We start from the raw sequence: 21,925 nt of genomic DNA, 5'->3' as shown, positions 1-21,925 counted from the left end.
TAACTTGATTTGAAGTCTTGTAATACTCCCACTATCTTGTTTTGACTGATTAAACTCTGTCCCATTTTGTATGATAGTATCACGTTTGAGGGTATAGGCAACTACTTTGAAGGCAATAAGATTCACTAAGATGCCCATTCTGGTTTGACTATTATCTCCTTTGGAAGTCCTGTAATGTTCACAATGTTTAAGTTTTATTGGTCTTGTTCTCTACTGTTTTGTTCAATTTTATAATACCTAATGAGATAGACAATTCTTTTTAAGGAAGCAAGAGGCATTATGGTAACCATTGTTGATAACCGTGTACTCTGTTTTTACATCATGTACTATGTCTATCCTTGGTTTTGACTGACAGCTTTGTTTTGCCATATTTGACTTTATTCTCTTCCAAAAAAAAAAAAGTAATAAGAACTAAGGAGTAATAAAACCCAAAATGTGTAAATTTTGTTGTAAAAAAGAGAGGGAAAAAAAGTGCTCTAAAGGATACAACTGCAAGTGTGTTTAGGGGTGTTAAATAGCTGACCATATTAATGTTATTGGTTGGATCACTGAACACAACTGTTTGCAGTCTCTCTGTTTGAATGTCCACTTTGTATGTTTTGATATTGTGACTTGAGCAACTATCTCTAAGATGATAATGTGTAATCTATTAACTGGTGATTTCTTACTTTTTTTTTTTTTTTGTAGTTCTGTATTACTTGTATCCTTACACCGCTTTGTTTTGTTTTTTCTCTTTTTCCTTTTAAATAAAATTAAAAAAATATCAAGAAATGTTTTACCAAACACTATAGATTAATGGCTAATAAGTACACAAAAACATGCTCAATATTAATAGGCTTTAGGGAAACAGAAATTAATCCCACAATAAGGTACTACAATGTAGCCATCAAAATCGCTGAAAACATACACACACACACACACACACACACACACACACACACACACCTACCACTGACAATAATAAGTCATGGTTAGGAAGAAGAAAAGGCAAAATCTCTGTAATTGCTGTTGGGAATGCAAAAATATAGTTACTTTGGAAAACAGATTGGTTTCCTATGAAAATTAAATACTAAACATTAATGGTCCCAATCCTAGGAACTTACTCAAGAAAAATGAAAACTATGTTCATATAAAGCACAAAGATGTTTATGATTCTTTTCCTTATTTTCAAGTTAGAAGTAAATCTGATGTCCTTGAAGTGGTAAATGGATACATAAATTGAGGCATATTTATATCATGAACACTGCCCTGCAGAAAAAAAAAGCAGTAAACAATATGGATGAATATTATATACATATACTATGTGGCAGACAATAAAATCTACATATGATATTATTCCATTTATATGTCATGCTAGAAAGCAAGAGATTAGTTGTAGAGATAGGGAACAGATCAGTGGTTGCTGATGGAAAGAATGAAAATACAAAGTGGTGGCAAGAAGGGGTTTTGGATTGACCAAATTATTTTGTATTTTTATTAAAATGTTAATTACAAAGGTATATAACATTCTCAAAACTTAAACAATTTTTATGCATATAAATTTAACAGTAAATTTTTAAAAAATGAAGCTAATACTAGATGTGAACCAGATATGTTCCAGGAACACATTATGCAACCCTTAATCAATGTCACTGAAGCCACTTCCTCTTCTATTCCTACTCCATCTCAAGTCACCAGACAAGTAATTGTTTGTCTCCCTGGAGTCATCTGATTTGTTCATGAGTTCCAAACTTATTTTGAAATATATCTGAAACAGCCCCAGCAAAGATCACATGAAGTAATGCTCTAAATGACTCTGTGCCATTCTGGTTCACATCGTTCCGGGGCATTAAGCGCCAATGCTTCAAAACTTTGCCTAAAAATCCATCAGTTAAAGTACCTAGAAGTATCCGCAAAGAAAGACAGAAAGAAAAAAACAGAATAGAATGAAGAAATGACTGATTTCAAGCATTAATACTGGATGTGAAATGTTCTACTAATGCAATGGAATGAAAGAATCTCAGAGATTTGACCAAGTGAATGGGAGAAAATCTGGAATGGAATTTTGTTCATAGACATTCAAAGGTACATAGCTTAATTTATCTATTTCTTAGTGCTATTACTAAAATAAATGATATAAGAAGTTATTTTGTAATTTTGTTATATAGTAAAACATACAGCAAAGATTTTAGATCTTTTCATAAATTTTAAAATAATTTATGCAATATATATATACACATATACATATATATGTGTATATATATATGTGTGTATATATATATATATATATAAAATTTTTTTTTTTTTTTTTTTTTTTTTGGTACTGGGGATCAAATTTATGACCTTGCACTTGCTAGGCAGGTGCTCATGCTGCTGAGCTAAATCCCCAGCCCCTACGCATTATCATTGTTAAGTTTCTTTTTCGGTCTGACAGAGAACTGGAGACAGAGTAGAGGCAAAATAGTCAAAATGTGGCTCCACTCTTATAATAGTCTCACTGCCTGAGTGAAAAATGGTAGGTGGTGGGCTCAAATGAAAGGTGCTTAAAGAATGCACACTGACATCTTGTGAAGGTTAAACCCTAAATCTCTACCATCTAGAGCAAAGTTATTCTTCAGAGGCACTACTGACATTTTGAGTCAGATAACTCTTTTGAGGAGAAGCAAAGCTGTGATTTATAGGATGCTGAACAGCACCCCTCTGCCTTTATCTACTATCTGCCAGTAACAATTGCTCTCCCCTTCCCCTACACTCCCTCGCAGAGACAAATCAAAAACGTATCATGAGGGATGCTGCTTTGGAGTAATTAGTGCAAGGTGTTAAGTGAATGTGTAAAGGGGTACTATAGTATGTGTGCAGAATGCCCCCTGAAGGGCAAATACCCTAGCTGAGAACCTGGGAATGCTGAATGCTAATAGTTTAGATTTAAGTCCCTCTGAGGGAATTGTCCCTGTCCAATAACTGCTAGATTGGGAGAGGGTAATAAAAAAAAAATTCTCCTTGTTTTTTGTATGGTACAACTATGAAGAATCATTCTAGCTCCATTCCTCACACAGTAAGCTAAGGCTGCCGTAAACATATCACTTTCTGGGAAATTACTAAGGACAAAGAACTATGCTAAATGCCTGATAGACATCTGCCAATCTTCTCAACTACCTTCCAAATAAAGAATAATTATTTCCATTTTATTAATTAGGAAATTGAGATCCAGAGAAATGAAATCCTTTGTCTAAAATCATATAGTAAGCAAACTGTAGCACTAACAAGCAAAGCCTGCTGTACCAAAATTCAGGGCTTATGTGCTCCATCTGGATTACATCCATGCTCTCCTAACAAGGCCTCACACTGTCCCTATTTTTATCTCCTTCAAGATCATTGTTCATATTTCTGCTAGAAAGATGGTTCTAAAATAAAACTCTGGGAGATTAAACATGGGAGAGTAAAGACCAGCAGGAAAATACAGCTTCTCTAAGACTTGTAATCAAGACACTTGGAAAACAACAGCTTGATGAAGGAAAAAGTAGATCTCCATGAATTAGGAGAAAGCTGACAGGAACACTAGAAACTACAAGGAAGCTGGAGAAACGGAGCACAACCCCGCAGAGAAAAGAACAAAGCAGCCTGGAAAGTGAACCATGGCTCCTGGAGGGGTGTGTTTCTCTGCTAACAAGGTAAGCCTGGAGAGGCTCAACAGCTCCAGGGAGAAACAACAGACTGGCTGGCAGACTGGGCTCCCAAAAAGCCCAGGGTTACTGCTAACTGAAAAACAAACAAACAACACTAACAATAACTAGTGTTGATTTTGCTCTGAAAATAACTCCCTCTGTGTGGCAGGCTAGAGTTAGGGAAGAAATCCAGTTCAGCACCTGCCACCTTTTGAGATGGTTTAATTTGGAGCCATTTTGAGACAGGGTTGTTTTGTTTTGCTTTGTTCTATTTTGTTTTGAGAATGGGTTAACTGACCTACAGAACTACACTTCTGGGCTTCTGGGGTCACTGTACCACAGTAGCTGGTTGGGTAGGGGCAAAAGAGATAGTCATGAAGAGGGCACAGGATAGACAAACCCCCGAGAAGTCTAAATTCATGCTGGGAAGGACATGGGGTCCTGCTCTCTGAGTTGAGAAGCTAGACTGGTCATGTATGTTTTTGGAGTTGACATTTAGTCCTTCAGATTGCTTGGCTCTCCTACTCCACTTCCTACACTCAACATAGAGTTCCGTGGTCAGATATTCTCATCTGCCAGTGTGATCAGGAATATGTCTCAGCTTGGATGACTGTCACAGCCTGGGGCTTATGAACATAGGAGCATCTGGAGCAGGCGGCACCTCACAAACCCACACAGTACAAGCTAGTAGGAGAAAGCATAACTTGGGGCACATGGAAACTGGGGATAACTGGAATTCATATAGCTGCAGGGCAGACTCCACAGACTGACCATGCCTAGCAGAAAATGCAGGGCAGGATTCAGCATTCACACACAAAAATGTGCATGTGGAAACAAAATAGGTCTTAGTAATGACTCAGTATCACTCCACCATGTCTGGCAGATTCCAGTACTACAGACCCTGGAAAGAAACTACTCATTTAAAAACACAGTGGTATTTTTGGACTCATTTTTTCTTCATTGATTTTTGGAGTTTGGGGTTTGTCTTTATTTTGGTCTCTGTATTTTTTTCTATTGCTTTTGATCTAATTCTTTTTCTGTGTAATAATATCCTTTGTTGCACTACTCTCCCCCTCATCTTGTTTTTATTTTTCAAATTTTTTCATTCTCTCTATTCCCATCTCCTCCATCTTTATTAGTATTACTACTAAGCCTTATTAATCTTTAGATTTATAGTTGACTCTACACTATTATTGTTGAATTCTTTTCTATTGTTAACAGTAGTATAGTTGTTATGTTTAGTAGATATTTATTATATGTCAATATTTGGTTTGTCTTTGTATCTATATTAATTACAGATCTTTTTTTCTATTGTTAAAGATGGTACAATGGTAGCTTTTATTGTCTCTTATGGTATGTATATAGCCAGTTTATCTTGGACTTTGTTACTATTACTGATTTTGTTACTATTGACTGGGTGGCATAGTTGTTGATATTAGTTGTTTCTCACTGTATGCCAACATTTGGTTTGTCTTTGTGTCATTAACAATCTTGTGGATCATTTCTGAAGAACTGGGTGGTGGCCAATTATGCTACATTCATCCCCCTAAATTAATGGAGGTGGTTGGATCATGGGACAGAGGGCAAGGCATATTAGTTAGCCTTGCCATTCCATGCCCAGAGTATATCCCTGGCAAGTAGACACTAACTAGCAACAAAATCTTTTCACTGTAGTCAAACTGCAAACCTTAGTACACACAAAAACATACATACATATGCACACATGCAGAAAGAAACCCCCCTTAAAAACACAATAGTAATGTGAGATAATGAAGTAACAGTGTGCCTCCAAAATTTCCCAACTCTCTCAATGCTGAGCCACGAGGCAATGAAGGGCAGGAAATCAAAAGTTAAACAGCTGAATTATGAGAAGTGATAAAAAAAAAAAGGAGATTGAAAAACAAAAACAACTATAAAACAATACTACTGAAAGTATGGGCAGCAGAAATAACCAATATGAGGACAGAGTGTCAGAACTAGAACACAAGGCTAATGCAGGTGACCATATATTCAGAGACACATTAACAATATCAAGAGAACATGAAAAATGGATAACATGACACAAAGCAGACTAGTCTCAGATTAATTACAATTAGTGAAAAATTAGAAGACAGCATAAAAGGCGTAAAAATCTGTTTACAGAAATAATAGCATAAAACTTTCCAAATATGGGAAAAGAACTTAACATACAGATAAGTGAGGCAATATGGAATGACAAACAGCCATAATCAGAAAAGAACTCCATGACATACCATAGTCAAAATTCCAGACAAGGACAGAATCCTCAAATCAACAAATCACTTTTTAAAGGAGATTTAAAATTACATTAAAATTATAGTGAACATCTCAGTATAAACCTTAAAAGCCAAGAGAGCTTAGAGTGAAGTATTTTAGCCCTAAAAGAAAACAGCTTCCAATCTGAACTAACATATCCTAGAAAATTCTTTCAAAATAGATGGAGAAATAAGATCTTTCCATGACAAAAAGCACCTTAACAAATTCGTAACTAATAACCTAGTACTCTAAAAAAATTCACAAGGATATCCTAGAAAGAGACAATGAAAGCAACAATGCCAAAAAGTCTAATGGGATGAATACTTCAGGCAGTTGAGCATAAAGTTGTGTGTGTGTGTGTGTGTGTTTGTGTGTGTGTATGTATGAGAGAGAGAGAGAGAGAGAGAGAGAGAGAGAGAGAGAGAGAGAAATAGGAAAATAACACAATAAAAGGAATAAGTCTATACCTTTCAATAACGTTCAAAATGAATGGACTGAACTCACCAATTATAAGACAGATTTGCAGACTGAATCAAAACATAAAACTCAACAGTATGCTGTATACAACACATTTAAATAAAAAAGAAATTCATAAGCTAAAAATCAAAGAATGGAAAACAACATTTCATGCATTGCAAGGCTGAAAATAGGAATAGCTATCCTATTTTCAAACGAAGTGGACTGTAAGCCAAAACTGATCAGGAGAGGGAAAGAAGGTCACTACATGTTGGTTTAAGGAACAATTCAATAGGAAAAGATAACAATTATAAATACATATGCACAGAACATGACACATTCAGGTTCATAAAACACTACTGAACTTAACAGATTAGATAAATATCAATACAAGTATAGTTGAAGACCTCAATATCTCTGTTACAAACAGATCAACTAGACCAAAAAAAAAAAAAATCCTTTGAACAAATGGATTTAATAGATACCTACTATTCCACCCAACAACAATATAGCAACACATGGAACTTTCTTCAAAACACATCACACACTAGCTCATAAAGCATGCATAAATAAATATAACAGAACTCATATCATAGTGCAATGAAACTAGAAATTAATGGCAACAGAAACCACAGTACTTATGCAAACATGGAGATTAAACAATATTTTTTTCTGTGTCACAGAAGAAATCAAGGAAGAAATGAGACCATGTATATATAATCAAACCATAATGGCAGTACCACATATCAGAACCTGTGGGACACGATGAATGCAGTTCTAAAAGGGAAGTTTATAGAGGTGAATGTCCGCCTCAGAAAAACATAATGAGCCCACATACCCTAATAATGCACCTATAGGTTCTAGAAAACAAGAATAATCCAAATTCAAAGGCAGTACAAGGAAGAAAATTATGAAAGCAGAGCAGAAATGAATGAAATGGAGATTAGTGAGTTCAAGGACAGCCTAAGACACATAGGACCCTACCTCAAAACACACAAAACAAAAAAGCAGGAAAAACCAAATCAATGCAATTAGAAATGAAAACACTAAAATCCAGATTATCACTAAATACTTCAAAAACTTAGACTTCAATAAACAACAGAATGTAGAAGAAATAGATTCCTAGATACATATGAATTATCAAAATTGAACAAACAAGATATAAAAACCATGAATAATTCAATGACAGGTAATGAAATTGAGGTGCAATAAAAAAAAAATCCCCCAAAACTAATAGTTACAAAAAGTCCAGAACCCAGTAGATTCACTGTTGAATTCTACAAGAACATTACAGATGATCTAATCCCAATACTCCTCAAACTCTAATGAAATTAAAGGGGAAGGAGTACTCCAAAACTCATTCCTGGAAGCTAGCATTACCTTGATTTCCAAACCAGTAAGACCTCAACTAGAAAAGAATATAATATGCTGATCTCTTTAATGAATACAGATGCACAAATCCTCAACAAAATACAGGCAAAAAGAATGCAAAAAATTAATAAAAAGGTCATATATCATGACCAACTATGTTTCATGCCAGGGATGCAAGGACAGCTCAATATACACAACTCATTAAATGTAACACATCACATAAACGGGAAGGACAAAACTACATAATCATCTCAACAGACACAGAAAGTCTTTGACAAAATTCGAAATCCATTCATGATAAAAAAAGAAACCCAAAGAAAATAGGTATATGAGGATCTTATCTAAATCTGATAAAAGTAATTTATGACAAACCTGCTACCAACATCATTAAAAGAGGGAACAAGGGAAAGATATCTACTATCACTAATAATATTCAATATAGTATCAAAACTTGTCATTTGTGAATAACTAGTTTGACTTCTTTCTTTCCTACCTGAATCTTTTATTTATTTCTTTCTCTTGAGAAATACATACGAAAGGAAGAACTCACACTATCCTTATTCAGATGAAATGATCTTTCACATCTATGTATTCCACCAAAAAATTCCACCAAAAGATTCTAAGAACTAATAAACAAATTTATCCAGGTAGTGGTATACAGTATTCCTATACACCAAAAATCAACCCACTAAAAAAAGGAATAAAATACCATGCACAATAGCTGCAAGAAAAATTAAATACTTGGGACTTACACCTAACAAAGGAAGTAAAAGACCTCTCTAATGAAAACCACAGTACTCTGAGAAAAGAGATCAAAAAGGATTTCAGAAACTGGAAAGTTGTCCTTTGTTCCTGGGTAGGAAAAACCAGTATTGTCAAAATTATCATACTTCCAAAACAGATATACAGATTTAATACAAATTCAATCAAGATCCTAATGGCATTCCTCACAGAACTAGAGAAAAGAATCCCAAAATTCATTTGGAAACAGAAGAAAACTCAGAATAGCAAAGGCAATTCTGGGAAATGAGAGCAAACCCCAGATTTCAAGTTATGTTTCAAAGCTACAGTGATTTTAAAAAAAAAGTCAAGCCAAAACAAATAAAAATCCAGAGTAATACTGGCACAAAAACATACACGTGGATCGATGGAACAGAACCAAGGATTCAGAAACAATCACAAGCACATTCACTCATCTGATCTTTGGCAAAGGCACCAATAACACATACTAGAGGAAAGACAGCTGTTTAACAAATGATGCTGAAAAAACTAGCTGTCCACGTGCGGAAGACTGAATCTAGATCCTTACTGCTTACCATGTAGTAAACTACCATCAAAATGGACATGTGAGCAAAATATTAAAACAGAAACATTAATCTGCTGAAAGGTAAAATTGATAAAACTCTTAAAGACATAGGCATAGACAAGGACCTTTTGAACAGAGCCCCGATTGCCTAAGAAATAACAACAAGAACAACAAAATCAACAAACAGAACTATATCAATTTATAAAGCTTCTACCCAATAAGGGAAGAAAACAACAGTGTGAAGAAACAATCCAGCAAATGGGAAAAAAATTTTGCCAGCTACTTTCGAACAGAGGACTAACATCTAAAATATAAACAGAACTCAAAAAATTAGACCCTAAAATTAAAAAGCCCAATAAAAAATGGAAAACTGAAATGAATAGATATTTGTCAGAAAAAATACAAGTGGTCAATAAATATATTTTTAAAAAAGTTCAACATCACTGGCCTTATGCAAATTAAATCCACAATGAGATTCTTTCTTTCTCCAAAAAGAACAGCTATCATCAAGAAATCAACAAATGCTGGCAAGGCTGGGATAGGTGGAAGGAACATTTTACCTTGTTGGTGGGAATGTATAACTACTGTAGAAATTACTATGGATATTACCTGAAGAACTAAAAATAAAAATTCCAGTTATTCTCCTTCCCAAAAGAGTTAAGCATATGCCATTAGAAGTCTGGTTGTGGGGGCACATGCCTATAATACCAGCAGGCTGAGGCAGGAGGGTCACTGTGAGTTCAAGGCCAATGTGGACTACAAAGTGAGTTCAAGGCCAGCCTGAACTGAATAATGAAACTCCGTTTCAAAAAAAAAGCAAAAAATCCCCACAAGATATTACATTTCAGTGACCTATGTATACCGATGTTTATAGCAGCACAATTTATTTTATTTTAATTAATTTATTTACTGGTACCAATAATTGAACTCTAGCTTGCCACACAGGTGCTGTGCTGCTGAGCTATATCCCCAATCCCAGCAGCAAAATGTATAATAGCTAAATCTGGGAAGTGTCCATGTCCATGAACAGATGAGTGCATAAAGAAAATGTGGAATTTATACACAGTGAAATACATACTACACTGACATAAAGAAAGATAAATTTGAGTCATGCATGTTGAGACCAGAATTGGGAAAATTAAATCAGATTATATGGGCTTGAATATCGTGTTTCTCTTATATGAGAAACCCAGAATAGAAATAAATTGTAAAAATAAAAATACAAAAGGTAATAGGAAATGGGAAGGTAGAGCTTTTGCAAAGAGACAAACAGAGGGGAAATAAGGATACAGAGAGAAAGGGGGAAGGGATAAAAAGGAATTAAGATGTTTAAAGTACATATACCAGCTCCCCATGATGAATGTAATCATTATGTACCACAAAAGTAAAATAAAAATTTAAAACAGTATTAGGACAGAACTGGCTAGATCACACAAATTATTTTTTTTTAAAAAAGAGTTTATATCACATATATCTATGTAATACTGACAATACCTCTTTCAACTTAAAACTTTTTTCTCTTATACCTTTTGGATAAATTTTTTTAAAAATAAAGCTTAAACTCTGTAATGTGGCCTTTAAAGAGCTGCTATTTAATGATCTGATTGCTATCTCTCTAGCTTTGTCTTATTCCCCAAAATGAACCATGACAGATTTTGTGGATGCTTTCTGCAATAGCTTTATGGAAGTTTATATAAGTGTTGTAGAAATCTATGTAGTATTTTATTTACCTAGTAAAATTAAAGGTTAGTAATTACTAAGCCTGTTGATATGCTTCATGCTAGGGTTTTTATACAATATACATTATTTTGTTTACTTCTTATAATAACCTAGTAAAATAAGTTTATTCTGCATTTGCAGTAGAGGAACACAAGATGATGAAAGGTAAGCAACTACAAAGCAAAGCTATCAGCAGAACTGGGATTAAACTTAAATCTGACTCATAGGTTCCACTATTACACTAAAGGCACTAAGTAAACATTTATTAAATTAAATTATTCTCCACTTTCATCTGAAGAATACTTATAATGCACAATGCCCAGGGTAAAAATGTATACAGAAGCATTTTAATGTCACATATAAATGAAAATTTAATACTGTATACTTACCTGCATGAGATCGTGAAGGTTCTCAACAAAAGAAATCTCTGCTTCTACCATATAAAACTCTGCTAGGTGTCTCCGGCTTTGAGAATTCTCAGCTCGGAATGTTGGACCAAAGGTAAATACCTGAGTAAAAGCTCTGCAATTCAAGAGGAAGAATATCAAAAGAGGGATCACATGATTGATTTTAAGTCTCTAAAATACTTGGTGAGCTTTCTTTTCTTTTCTTTCTTTCTTTTTCTTTTTTTAATGGTACTGGGGATGTAATCCAGGGCCATGCACATTCCAAGCAAGCAAGCTACTGCTTTCTCTATTCCTTGCTTTAGAATGAGTTCATAAGTAAGAAGTTTTGTGATTCTGTCACGTCCACAAACCCATACATATTAGGTGCTCTATTTCTCTAATGAGTGATAATATTAGTTTCATTAAAAATGTTACATTTATAGAAACCATTTTATCCAAAGGAATGTGCAACTGCTTTACAAACCCTATGGTTTTCTAAATATACCAATATAACCACTTCTGGGTGCACTCTACTGCAGCTGCCTTAAGCAGCAGGCAACCACATATCAGAGCAATCAAGAAGAAAGTAAAGGAAAATACATCGCCACCCAAGAAATCACCCAGAGAATCCACATAGTAACAGTAAAAACTAGAATTTCACGTGAGAGCGTACCCATTTATTTTAAAAAACATGAAAAGAGAGTATCAGTTATGCATAGTAATTTATATTATTACAAGCCTACCCAAGGCCTTCACAATCACTGAATGCCTTTCAGTCAATGTCTGAAATTTGGCTGTGGGGCAGACTTCAAAGAACAGCCTATCTTCTGAATTTCATAAAGGACTATAATCCAAAATCCAAATTTGGTGGGGACTGCTATTTTTACATTTCTACAGAGAAGCAGACATCACATCTTCACTCTTTAACAGTTATAGTCTCCCTCATATTTAAGCAGGGCAACGATTAAGGCTAGATCAAGGTGGACCACACATAAACAATGAGTATTACCGAGGACTTAATCTTAAATTTTGCTTTTGCAACAAGAAAGAAAAACGTTTGCAGATCTTTAGCTATAACCTTAAACACTCTTCATTTGTCTGTCAGCCAAGTAACTAAGATTCTAGTAAACGCAGGGCAGAAAATAGACAATATTTTTATACACTAGTTTTTTTTTTAAAGTAAAATAAGATACTATGGGAAATGAAACAGTAACATAGTAGAAACCAAGGGGTTTGTTTTTTTCTTTCAAAAGGCCATTTCAGTTGGTAAGAAGTTCAGGAATCTGTTTTGGTTCCATAGCTACCTTCTTAGGACCACAGTCAGTTAATCCCTGAGAACGTCAGTTTTTCATGGAAAAACAAACACTGGGAACTAAAAAAATATTACTACAGTTACTTTTCTCCCAAGATTCATATCCAGCCTTGCTTATTAGAATATTCCTGAAAAGTCTTAACTAATTTATTCAAAATGAAGTCTTGTCCCAATCCCTGAAAATAAAACCAAACAACACTGTTTTTCTTTTTATATTTTTCTCAGTAGTTTATCCACTCAGTCACCTAAACCAGCCATCACAAACCCCACTACCCACATGATACCATATTAATCACAAAACTTAATTGTTTGCATGTTAGGAAACACTCTCATATCAGGTGACACATCTCTTACCTTACCAGCTGTTGTTGGTATAAAATCCTTGTTTTTTGCTAGGAAAATACAGCAAATACAGACTGGTGTCTGCCATTTGTCTTTCTCTGGCCCCAAGCTACTATGAGTTTTCTAACTCAAATCTGATTATGTCAACCCTAATTTAAAAATCTTCAATGATTCATCACTGCAGAAAGGATAAAACTAAAACTAATTTCAATTCAATCTTCTCTCGTGTAGCCTTTTTCTCCAGTTACTTTGAAGGCACTGCCCTCACCTCGCACGCCCTTGTGACTTCTGGTTTCTACATAAGCTGTTCCTAGCCTGTACACTCTGTCCCCTCATCCTCTCTAAATAGCAAATTCCCACCTAACCTTCAAAACATGGTTCAAATCTCATTTCCCCTTTGGCAACTTATCACATACCTCCAAATTTATTGTCTCTTTCTGTATATTACTGTAACACTTTGTTTATATATTTATTATACATCAACATGTAAGATATCACTTTGAAATGTAATTGTGTTTTTAAAATCTTCCGGCCCAATAATCTATGAAATTTTCCAGAGCAGGAATCATGTTTTATTCATGTTTGCCTCTCCAGTGTCTAGATGGAACAGGTGCCCATGCTGAATGAGTACTAATGATGATGACAGGCTTCCTCAGTCACCAGCTGAAAAGCACAACATCCTCACAGACAGCAGCACCACAAATACAGAAAAATTCCCAGATCATCTTACTGAGGCAGTTAGGATACTGAAAATGTGAAACTAAAATAGGTACCTAAAATGAGTGAAACAATTTAGTTCTATCCCAAACAATAAATTTAAGAGTTATAAGGCCCAGAGTGTCAACTCTGACTATGCCATCTCTAGGTAGGGTGACAACAGTATGTCTACATTTTAAAATGACTTTTCTCCAGCACCCAGGAGGCTGAGGCAAGAGAACTGCAGTGATTTTAAGGCCAGGCTGAGCTAAATAATGCGTTCAAGGCCAACCTGAACTATATAGTGAGATGCTGTCTTAAAACAAAAACAAAAACAAGCCAAAAAATAAGTAACCAAAATCCTTTCTTTCTGGTACTACATCAAACAAACTGTATATACAAATGTTAACTAACATTAAAGGATATTTACTGAAACTTTCCAGGATATAAACACATCTGTGGCATAGTTGAAACTTACTTTGAAGGCTCTAAATTACAAGGAAGGCTAATGGGATTGCTATTCGAGACATACTGCTGTGCTCTAAAGGATACAACTGCAAGTGTGTTTAGGGGTGTTAAATAGCTGACCATATTAATGTTTTTCATGGGATCATTGAACACAACTGTTTACAGTCTCACTGTTTGAATGTCCACTTTGTATGCTTTGATACTGTGACTTGAGCAACTATCTCTAAGATGATAATGTGTAATCTATTAACTGGTGATTTCTTTTTTTTTTTTTTTTTGTAGTTCTGTATTACTTGTACCCTTTCACTGCTTTGTTTTGTTTTGTTTTTTCTCTTTTTCCTTTTAAATAAAATTTAAAAAAAAGAGAGACATACTGCTTGTGTGAAGGCAGAAGTTACAAATAAAATGGTGGTGCTGAGCGTGGTGGCGCCCACCTGTCATCCCAACACTCGAGACGCTGAGGCAAAAGGACTGCTATGAGCTGGAGGCCTGGGCTGCAGAGTGAGTTCAAGGCTAGCCTGCAAAGCAAGACTTGATGCAAAGCAACAAAGCAAAATAAATAATAAATAAAATGGTAGCTTCTAACAAGACCTCCAAATTCAAATCACAAGAGCATTTGCTTCTCATAGGGCAATTCTAGATAAGATGCTCCAGAATCAGTGTTAAAAATGGCTAATAATTTCCCCTAGATATTCAGGGCAAATTCTCTAGCATAAAATATAGAAAAGCCAACAATTTTTAATTATACTAAAGGTCAGGTTCTGACTGAGTACTCGAGTAAAGTCATATTCTAGTAGAGTTTAACATATTTTAAGAATGGCTGACGATATAGCTCAGCTGCATGAGTGCTTGCCTGGCAAGCACAAGGTCCTGAGTTCAATTCCCAGTACCAAAAAAACAAAAACTAAGACTAAAAGAGTAAGAACTGATGACTGTGCTTTGCCCAATCTTTAACCATTTAACAGTTTATCCCAAGCATCACTCAGGCAGAGGGTTTGTTTACATTCTACTTTTAGTCTCTCAGGCAGGTGTCATTTCTACCAATCAATTCTTCATACCAAATACACTCCTATGTTTGTTTATTTGTTGTATATCAACTATTTTTTTGCATATATTTTTTATTCAAAATGTTGTACTTGCCTCTGTTTCTAGTGAAATCTAATAGTAAGTTCTGGTTATTTTCTTCACTAATTTTTGTTTACTTGTGAAAAATAACCTATAATTTTTTGCTACAATCTATAAAAACTCTTATCGTGAGTACATTACATATAATTTTTAGACTTCTCCAAAATTCAGGTATTGATATTCTTCTACAATACAAATGAGACACATTTGGGACACAGACTGAATGAGAAGGAAGTAACAAAAAAATCTGCAAAACAAAATTGAAAAAGGGAGAAACGTCAGCATATCAGAGCGGAAAAGTCTGTTACAAAGTTAAGAGATGAAAAAGACATCTCCTTATTGTCAACTATTCATAATACAGAAATGACAGAACTTGAAAGAAGCAAAACTACAAAAATTCCAATTGTGGTAAATGATTATAATAATTCTATGGGTAATATTAACAGAGATAACCAACATTTAACAAGCTATCCTCTAATCAAAAAGCAAGGAAAAAAATACTATAAAATAGTTATGCACCTTCTAGACCAAACAATATGCAACTCATTTGTTACTTATTTAAAAGAAGAAGGCTCAAAAAGTCATTTACAATTTAGATTAAGTCTAACAGACCAAATAGTTGAAAAATATGGGATAGCCAAATGCCAACCATGATGTACATCATTAACATCTTCACTATTATGTTTAGCGGGGAGACATCTTACTGAAATTGTATTAACCATATTTGAAAAAAAAAAAGAAAGGCTAACACAACAGTGTGAAGTGTTATTCAAAGAAAGGCAATAATGTAGAAAGCATTTGGAAGGAGACTAGACACTAGTGTCCAGATTGTAACAATGCATTGTGTATTGAATGTTTTAAAGACATAACATACACAGAAAAACTATTAAATTTGATAAAATTGTCATTTTTCTATTTCCTGTTATATTAGCTAATAAAATTAATGAAAAACATGCAAGTTTTGGCCATCCTGTATTTAAATAATTAGAATGGTAAGTGGTTAAAGAGAGGACTGTTTAAACCATCCAATACTGACAACCCTCTGTCAGAGTCCAGAGTCCTATTATAGCAGTAGTAGTGATGGTGGCTACAATAGGGAAGTGATCCTAGCCCAGCATGGTGGTGCACACCAGTAACACCAGCATTAGACAGGCAGAGGCAGGATGCCAGCCTGGGCTACACAGTGAATTGAGGCCAGCATGAACTACACAGTGAGACCTTGTCTCAAAAAGACAAAACAAATACAATAGGAAGTAATCCTCACAGGTCAAGCATTTAATGTAAGAACTTTAAAGCTAACTCCTTTATAACTGACTCAAAGGATGTATTACTACTTCTACTATCCAAAATAAGAAACTGAAGTTAAAAAGGTTAAAAAGCTTTCCCAAAAGTCACAGAGTCATCGTTTGGCTAGTGGTAGAGGCTAGATTCATGTCTGCATCTACTCATGCTCACAGCCTTGACCATGTGCATTAAGTGCACATCTAGAAATTCAGAAGGGCAGAGGCAAACATTTATAGAACAATCTTTCTTCTCAAAGATAACTAATGTATTCTGGCATTTTTCCTTTCTTTAAATGTTAGAATTGGTATGTTTTAATGTTAAAATTAAAGCTATCTAGAATATGCTGTCTTCATGAAAATAATGAGAATGATAAAATCTCACTAATATTTTGTAACTTTTAGCAGGCCATTTAGCCTTTCTGGTCTTCAAATTTGTACAGGGGTGGAAGATGGAGCAGCTTGGCACAGATCTCTAGTATTTTTTTATAATAATTTTGTTTCTAAACCCATATGAAATTGCTTCTATTTTAATTTATGGCTGATCTGTTGTTTTTTTTTTTTTCTGAGTTCACAGACGTGGAAGTCATTTGCAGCAAGGCTTAAACTAACCAACATTTGAAATGATATCTTATAACAAGGCCATTCCTAAAATAAAAAACAAACAAACAAACAAACAAAGTGAAAGGCTAATATTGCTGTGAGAAGACACCAGCAGAAAACAAAAATGCTCAGCACTGGAAACCATTCTTGTGCCAAATCACGGAGAGAGGAGAGCTATAAAAGGGAAAGCCGATCAGTTTGAGGCTGATGTTTAAGATAACAAAAGGACAGAACTACTGGGATGGGGAGAAGGAAGAAAGGAAAACATTATATGTATGTTGGTAAATATATATAAATGTATGTTTGTATATGTACACTAGAACCATACTACTAATCTCTCTTAGTTCATCAAAAAAAAAAACCAGTTTTTACTGTCACTATTTGATTCATTACCTTTATATTTAGATTTCGTAGCCTGAACAACTAATTCTGAGATAACAATATGCAATATATTAACTAGTGTTAATTCCTACTTTTTTTGAAATTCTGTATCAGGGCTGGGAAGTTAGCTCAGAGGCATAAGCGCCTGCCTTGCAAGGGCAGAGTTGTGAATTCGATCTCCGGTACCAAAAAAAAAAAAATTCTGTATCATTTCTATCCTTTGTTTTACTTTTTAAAATTAAAAAGAAGATAACAAAAGAACATCCAACATGTATCAATCAACATAGTTACAAAAATGGCTCTTTGGAAACCAAAAAGTTACATTATAAGGGTCTACCCATAGGTTACTTTTACTCTTCAATGGGGGGGTCTTTTGTTTTGTTTTTATTTTGATACTGGGGATTGAATGAGGAGCACTCTATCACTAAGCTACATCCTCATCCCATTTTTGTTTTTATTTTGAGATAGAGTCTCACTAAATTGCCCAGAGGGTCTTAACTTTCGCTTCTCTTGCTTCAGCCTCGCATGTGCTGGGATTACAAGCATGTGTCACCACAACGTGGTCACTAATTGCTTGGCCATTTATTCTTTTTGGAACTGAAATTCAAGAGCAAACTTCCTATTTTGGTGTGTTCTTCAGTCCTGGTAAGACTGATTAGCAAGTTTCCCTCCATCTTCCCCCCTGACACTTTTCTACCACCAGGTCAGTAAAAGTTCACTGAACTGAAATAAACTCTCACATAGTCTTAAATTATAATAATCTTTGCCAAGTAATTTCCTCATAATCAGAAAATGTGCATCTATTTTACTACTTGTCCTGGTCTGTTGGGTTATCAATACTATAGCCTGTTTGTCACTCACTGTTTCTTTTTTTTCGTTTTTATTTGTACCAGGAATCGAACTCACGACCACACACTTGCAAGGCAGGCGCTTATGCCACTGAGCTAAATCCCCAGCCTCATGTGATTCACTGTTTCCAGACAGCTATGATTTGACCCCAGGCACCTTCTTTTTACCTTTCTCCTGTTCCTCTGTATTGCAATACACTGAATGGAAGGAAGAAGAGACAGGAAAGTCATTTGCAGCAAGCCCTAAACTAACCAGCCAACCAAGATTTGAATGGAAATCTGACAACAAGGTTATTCCTAAAGTAAAACATAGAACCATGTTAAAGACTGGTACTGCTGTGCCTTTTACTCTAGCACCTATGCCCCGAGTTTCTCTGCACACAGATCACACCTAATGCACGAGGCCCGCTATCTACACTCACATTCATGACTGTGCCTCCCCTACAACCCAGCAAACTGCCATACTGAGTGGACAAGTGTCGGGAGCCGAGCCAGAGGACCTGCCTAAGCAGATGAGGCCTGTAGGAAAGAGCGAAGCCTTCAGTAGATTACCCCTCCCATCGAATGATGCCAAGATGGCGCCCGTTTCCTACTTCCGTATTCTTACCCTCAGCTTCTGCCTAGCTACAGCTGATGTCCCCCAATCAGACTTTGCCACGCCTTGTTACCCTATAGGACAGGACTATAGATATAAGGACAGAGCAGGAGGTAGAGAGGAAGAGAAGACACGCAGACCATAGAGAGTGGAGGACTACGCGGGGTTACTCAACAGAGAGAGCCCCACTGGAGAGTCCGATCAGGGAGGAACGTTCCGGGGACGACCTGTGTGGAGAGTCAATAAACGCGACCTCTGTCTCTGCATTCTGGTGTGTCGTGTGAGTCAGTTCCCCTGCCGGTCGGGGGTTCAGAGGCCGCGCGGCGCATTTTGGTGGCCCGTACGGGGAGCTGATCACCCCCGTACTGCAGAGACAGACCGCTTTTGGCTTACCACACGGCAGAGGTCGTCGGCCAGGTAAGTTGGGAGTACGCCTGGGCCCTGGGTGGCGCGCACCTACAGGGCAAGTTTCTTAACTCCCCTGGTGTACATACGCCAGGTATCGAGGTGAGCAGATCTTAGCCACCCGAGGGTATCTTTTGATAGAATATGGGCCAATTACCGAGCAAAGAGGCTGGGGATTTAGCCAAGGCCCTTAAGAGACTGTTAAAAACAAAAGATCTTGGGGTAAGTCGTGCCACTCTCGAGCTGTTTATTGCCGAGATTGACCGGATAGCCCCGTGGTTCCTACCCACGGGACGTTTGACTTTGCCTTCATGGGAGAGGTTGGGGGGGGATCTGGCCTCTGCCGAGCTCGGCGGGGACTTATCCCCTTCCGTTCGCCCCTTGTGGGAGATGATACATACCTGCTTAGAGAAGGAAAACGAGGGTTTCCCGCCCGCTGTCCATGGTGCAGGTATCAAAGAGGTGAGAGAAGCCTTCGAACGGGCGAAAGCTGAAAACTCTAGGGAAGGTTCCTTTCGGGAGGAAGACCCCAGGGGGAAGGAATCGGACTCGTCTGATTCCTATTATGAAGAAGCACAGTCCAGGAAAAGCATCTACGGGGGTCTCCGACGTGAGCTCCGCGCCATCTCAATGGGGGACGCGGAGGGAGAAAAAGAGAAACCCTCTGCTGACCCCTGCTGGCGACAGGAGAAATTACCTACGGCCCCACCTTGGGACCTATTTCCGGAGGCGGTGCGCCGTGAGGAACTGTGCCACCAGGGGGCGCAGAGTGAGGTTAGGAGACTGGCGGCTACTATCGGTCCCCGCCCATCGCCACCGTCCTATGCTGAGCCGCCTCGGGGTTCAAGATACTTCCATGGCTCGCTCTGGCGTTCTAAATGGTGGGCGGGACCAAGGATGCCGGAACCAGGGATAGACGTGGGCCCCTATGGAGTGTACCCCATACAAGTTGCCCCAGGCCAGGGTAGGAATGTGTGGGAGCCTTTTGACCTTAAGCAGATAAAAGAGTTGAAAAGCGCGGTCACGACTTTTGGCCCCGAAGCTCCATACACGGTGGCAATACTAGAAAATCTCTGCTCTATTCCCCTTACGCCTGGGGATTGGGCCCAATTGGCTAAGGCCTGCCTTCCAGCTGGCAGCTATCTGGATTGGAGGGCTTGGTATGCTGAGTACGCAGCAGAACAGGCAGAGAGGAATGCTGCCGGGGGTCATAGGGGATGGAGCAGAGACATGTTAACGGGGGAGGGGCAATATGCTGAAGATCAAACGCAGTACCCCAGTGCAGTCTACGAGCAGATCAATACTATTGGAATGCGAGCCTGGAAACAGGTAAGCGGCTCTGGGACCGCATCCGCATGCCTCTCTAAGGTAGTTCAAGGCACCGCAGAACCATTTGTAGATTTTGTGGCTAGAATGCAAGATGCAGCAGAAAAGATTTTCCCTAGTAAGGAGACAGCTCTACCACTGGTCAAGCAACTGATTTTCGAACAATGTACTAAAGAATGCAGGGCAGCAATCGCACCACATAAGAACAAGGACTTAAACACCTGGATAAGAATTTGCAGGGAGATAGGGGGCCCCCTTTCCAACGCAGGTGTGGCCGCCCTGCTCGCAGCGGCTACCAATAACAAAATAAAGGCCAGAGAGAGGCCCCAAGGAGGCGCCTGCTTCACTTGCGGAAAGCTAGGGCATCTGAAGCGTGAGTGCCCCCAAAGGAATCGCTCCGGCGGATCCGTCCAAGGGGGAGGGGAGATTTGCAGGCGCTGCCGGAAAGGAGCTCACCGTGCTGAGGACTGTCGTTCCATCTTTGATAGTGACGGAAACCGCTTGAGTGGCAGACAGCTATCAGAGACAAAAAACGGCCAGAGGGGGCCCCTCCAAGGAGTGGGCCCCCGGACCCTGAGAATGTCCCCTCGAGACAGCCAAACCTCACAAGAGCCACGCTCGGCTCGGGAGGACTGGACCTCTGTGCCACCACCAGACTCATACTAACGCCTGAATTGGGTACCCAAATCGTAGAAACCCCATGTTGTGGACCGCTGCCTGAGGGGACAGTTGGACTGGTGTTGGGTAGAGCTTCAGCTGCCCTGCAAGGTCTCATTGTTGTCCCCGGAGTCATTGATTCTGACTACACAGGCCGCATAAAAATTCTGGTCCGATCCCCTAACGGAACTCTGGTCATTAACGAGGGAGATAAGATAGCGCAGCTTTTGTTGCTCCCCAGCCTTCACGGAAAATTCCCCTCTCAGCAGAGGATCAGGGGCGGTAGGGGACCAGGCGCGGGGTCGGGGATTTTCGAAGGGCTGCATTTGACACTTGACAAAAGACCCATGTTATCATTGAGAATAAATGGGAGAAAAATTACAGGGCTTTTGGACACTGGGGCCGATCGGTCTATCATCTCTAAGAAGGACTGGCCCTCTAGTTGGCCCACAAATACAGCAGACAACACACTTCAAGGGTTAGGGATGGTGACAGCTCCTCAGGTTAGCGCCATAACCCTGCCTTGGTGTGATGAGGAAGGCCACCAGGGTCATTTCCAGCCTTTTGTCCTACAACTGCCAGTGTCTCTGTGGGGGAGAGACATCCTTACCCAGATGGACGTCACCCTTACATCCAATTGTTCTCCTCAGGCCAAGGGCATGCTTAAGAATCAAGGGTATATCCCCGGCAAGGGCTTGGGCTCTGCCCTACAGGGCCAGACTTCCCCTGTA

General features: G+C 38.0%; 1 protein-coding gene and 1 long non-coding RNA gene across 6 annotated transcripts in view; one reads left to right on the top strand and one right to left on the bottom strand.

Annotated features, from left to right (window-relative positions):
- The window catches only part of Nars2 (asparaginyl-tRNA synthetase 2, mitochondrial), a 149,127-nt gene that overhangs the window by 42,191 nt on the left and 85,011 nt on the right, over window positions 1-21,925 (bottom strand). For both annotated transcript variants that reach the window (XM_063256408.1, XM_003468526.5), the window contains exon 7: window positions 11,160-11,292. In XM_063256408.1, the coding sequence (XP_063112478.1) occupies window positions 11,160-11,292 (133 nt within the window). The remainder of the gene's footprint in view (window positions 1-11,159; window positions 11,293-21,925) is intronic.
- Window positions 1,719-19,072, top strand: LOC106027391 (uncharacterized). Of its 4 annotated transcripts, none has more exons than XR_010049824.1 (4): window positions 1,719-2,064; window positions 3,351-3,650; window positions 16,950-18,008; window positions 18,257-19,072. It is a non-coding gene; the product is annotated as an uncharacterized LOC106027391 (long non-coding RNA). The 4 variants fall into 4 exon arrangements; XR_010049826.1 differs by having other exon boundaries at window positions 1,724-2,064; window positions 16,950-17,255; window positions 17,883-19,072; XR_010049823.1 differs by having other exon boundaries at window positions 1,722-2,064; window positions 16,950-19,072.

Source organism: Cavia porcellus, unplaced genomic scaffold (assembly GCF_034190915.1).
Source record: "Cavia porcellus strain 051 isolate PalLab524CR breed Dunkin Hartley unplaced genomic scaffold, mCavPor4.1 scaffold_9, whole genome shotgun sequence".
Classification (NCBI taxonomy): Eukaryota; Metazoa; Chordata; class Mammalia; order Rodentia; family Caviidae; genus Cavia; species Cavia porcellus.
The sequence above is the reverse complement of the archived record's forward strand: the minus strand, read 5'-3'. Positions and strand labels throughout refer to the sequence as shown.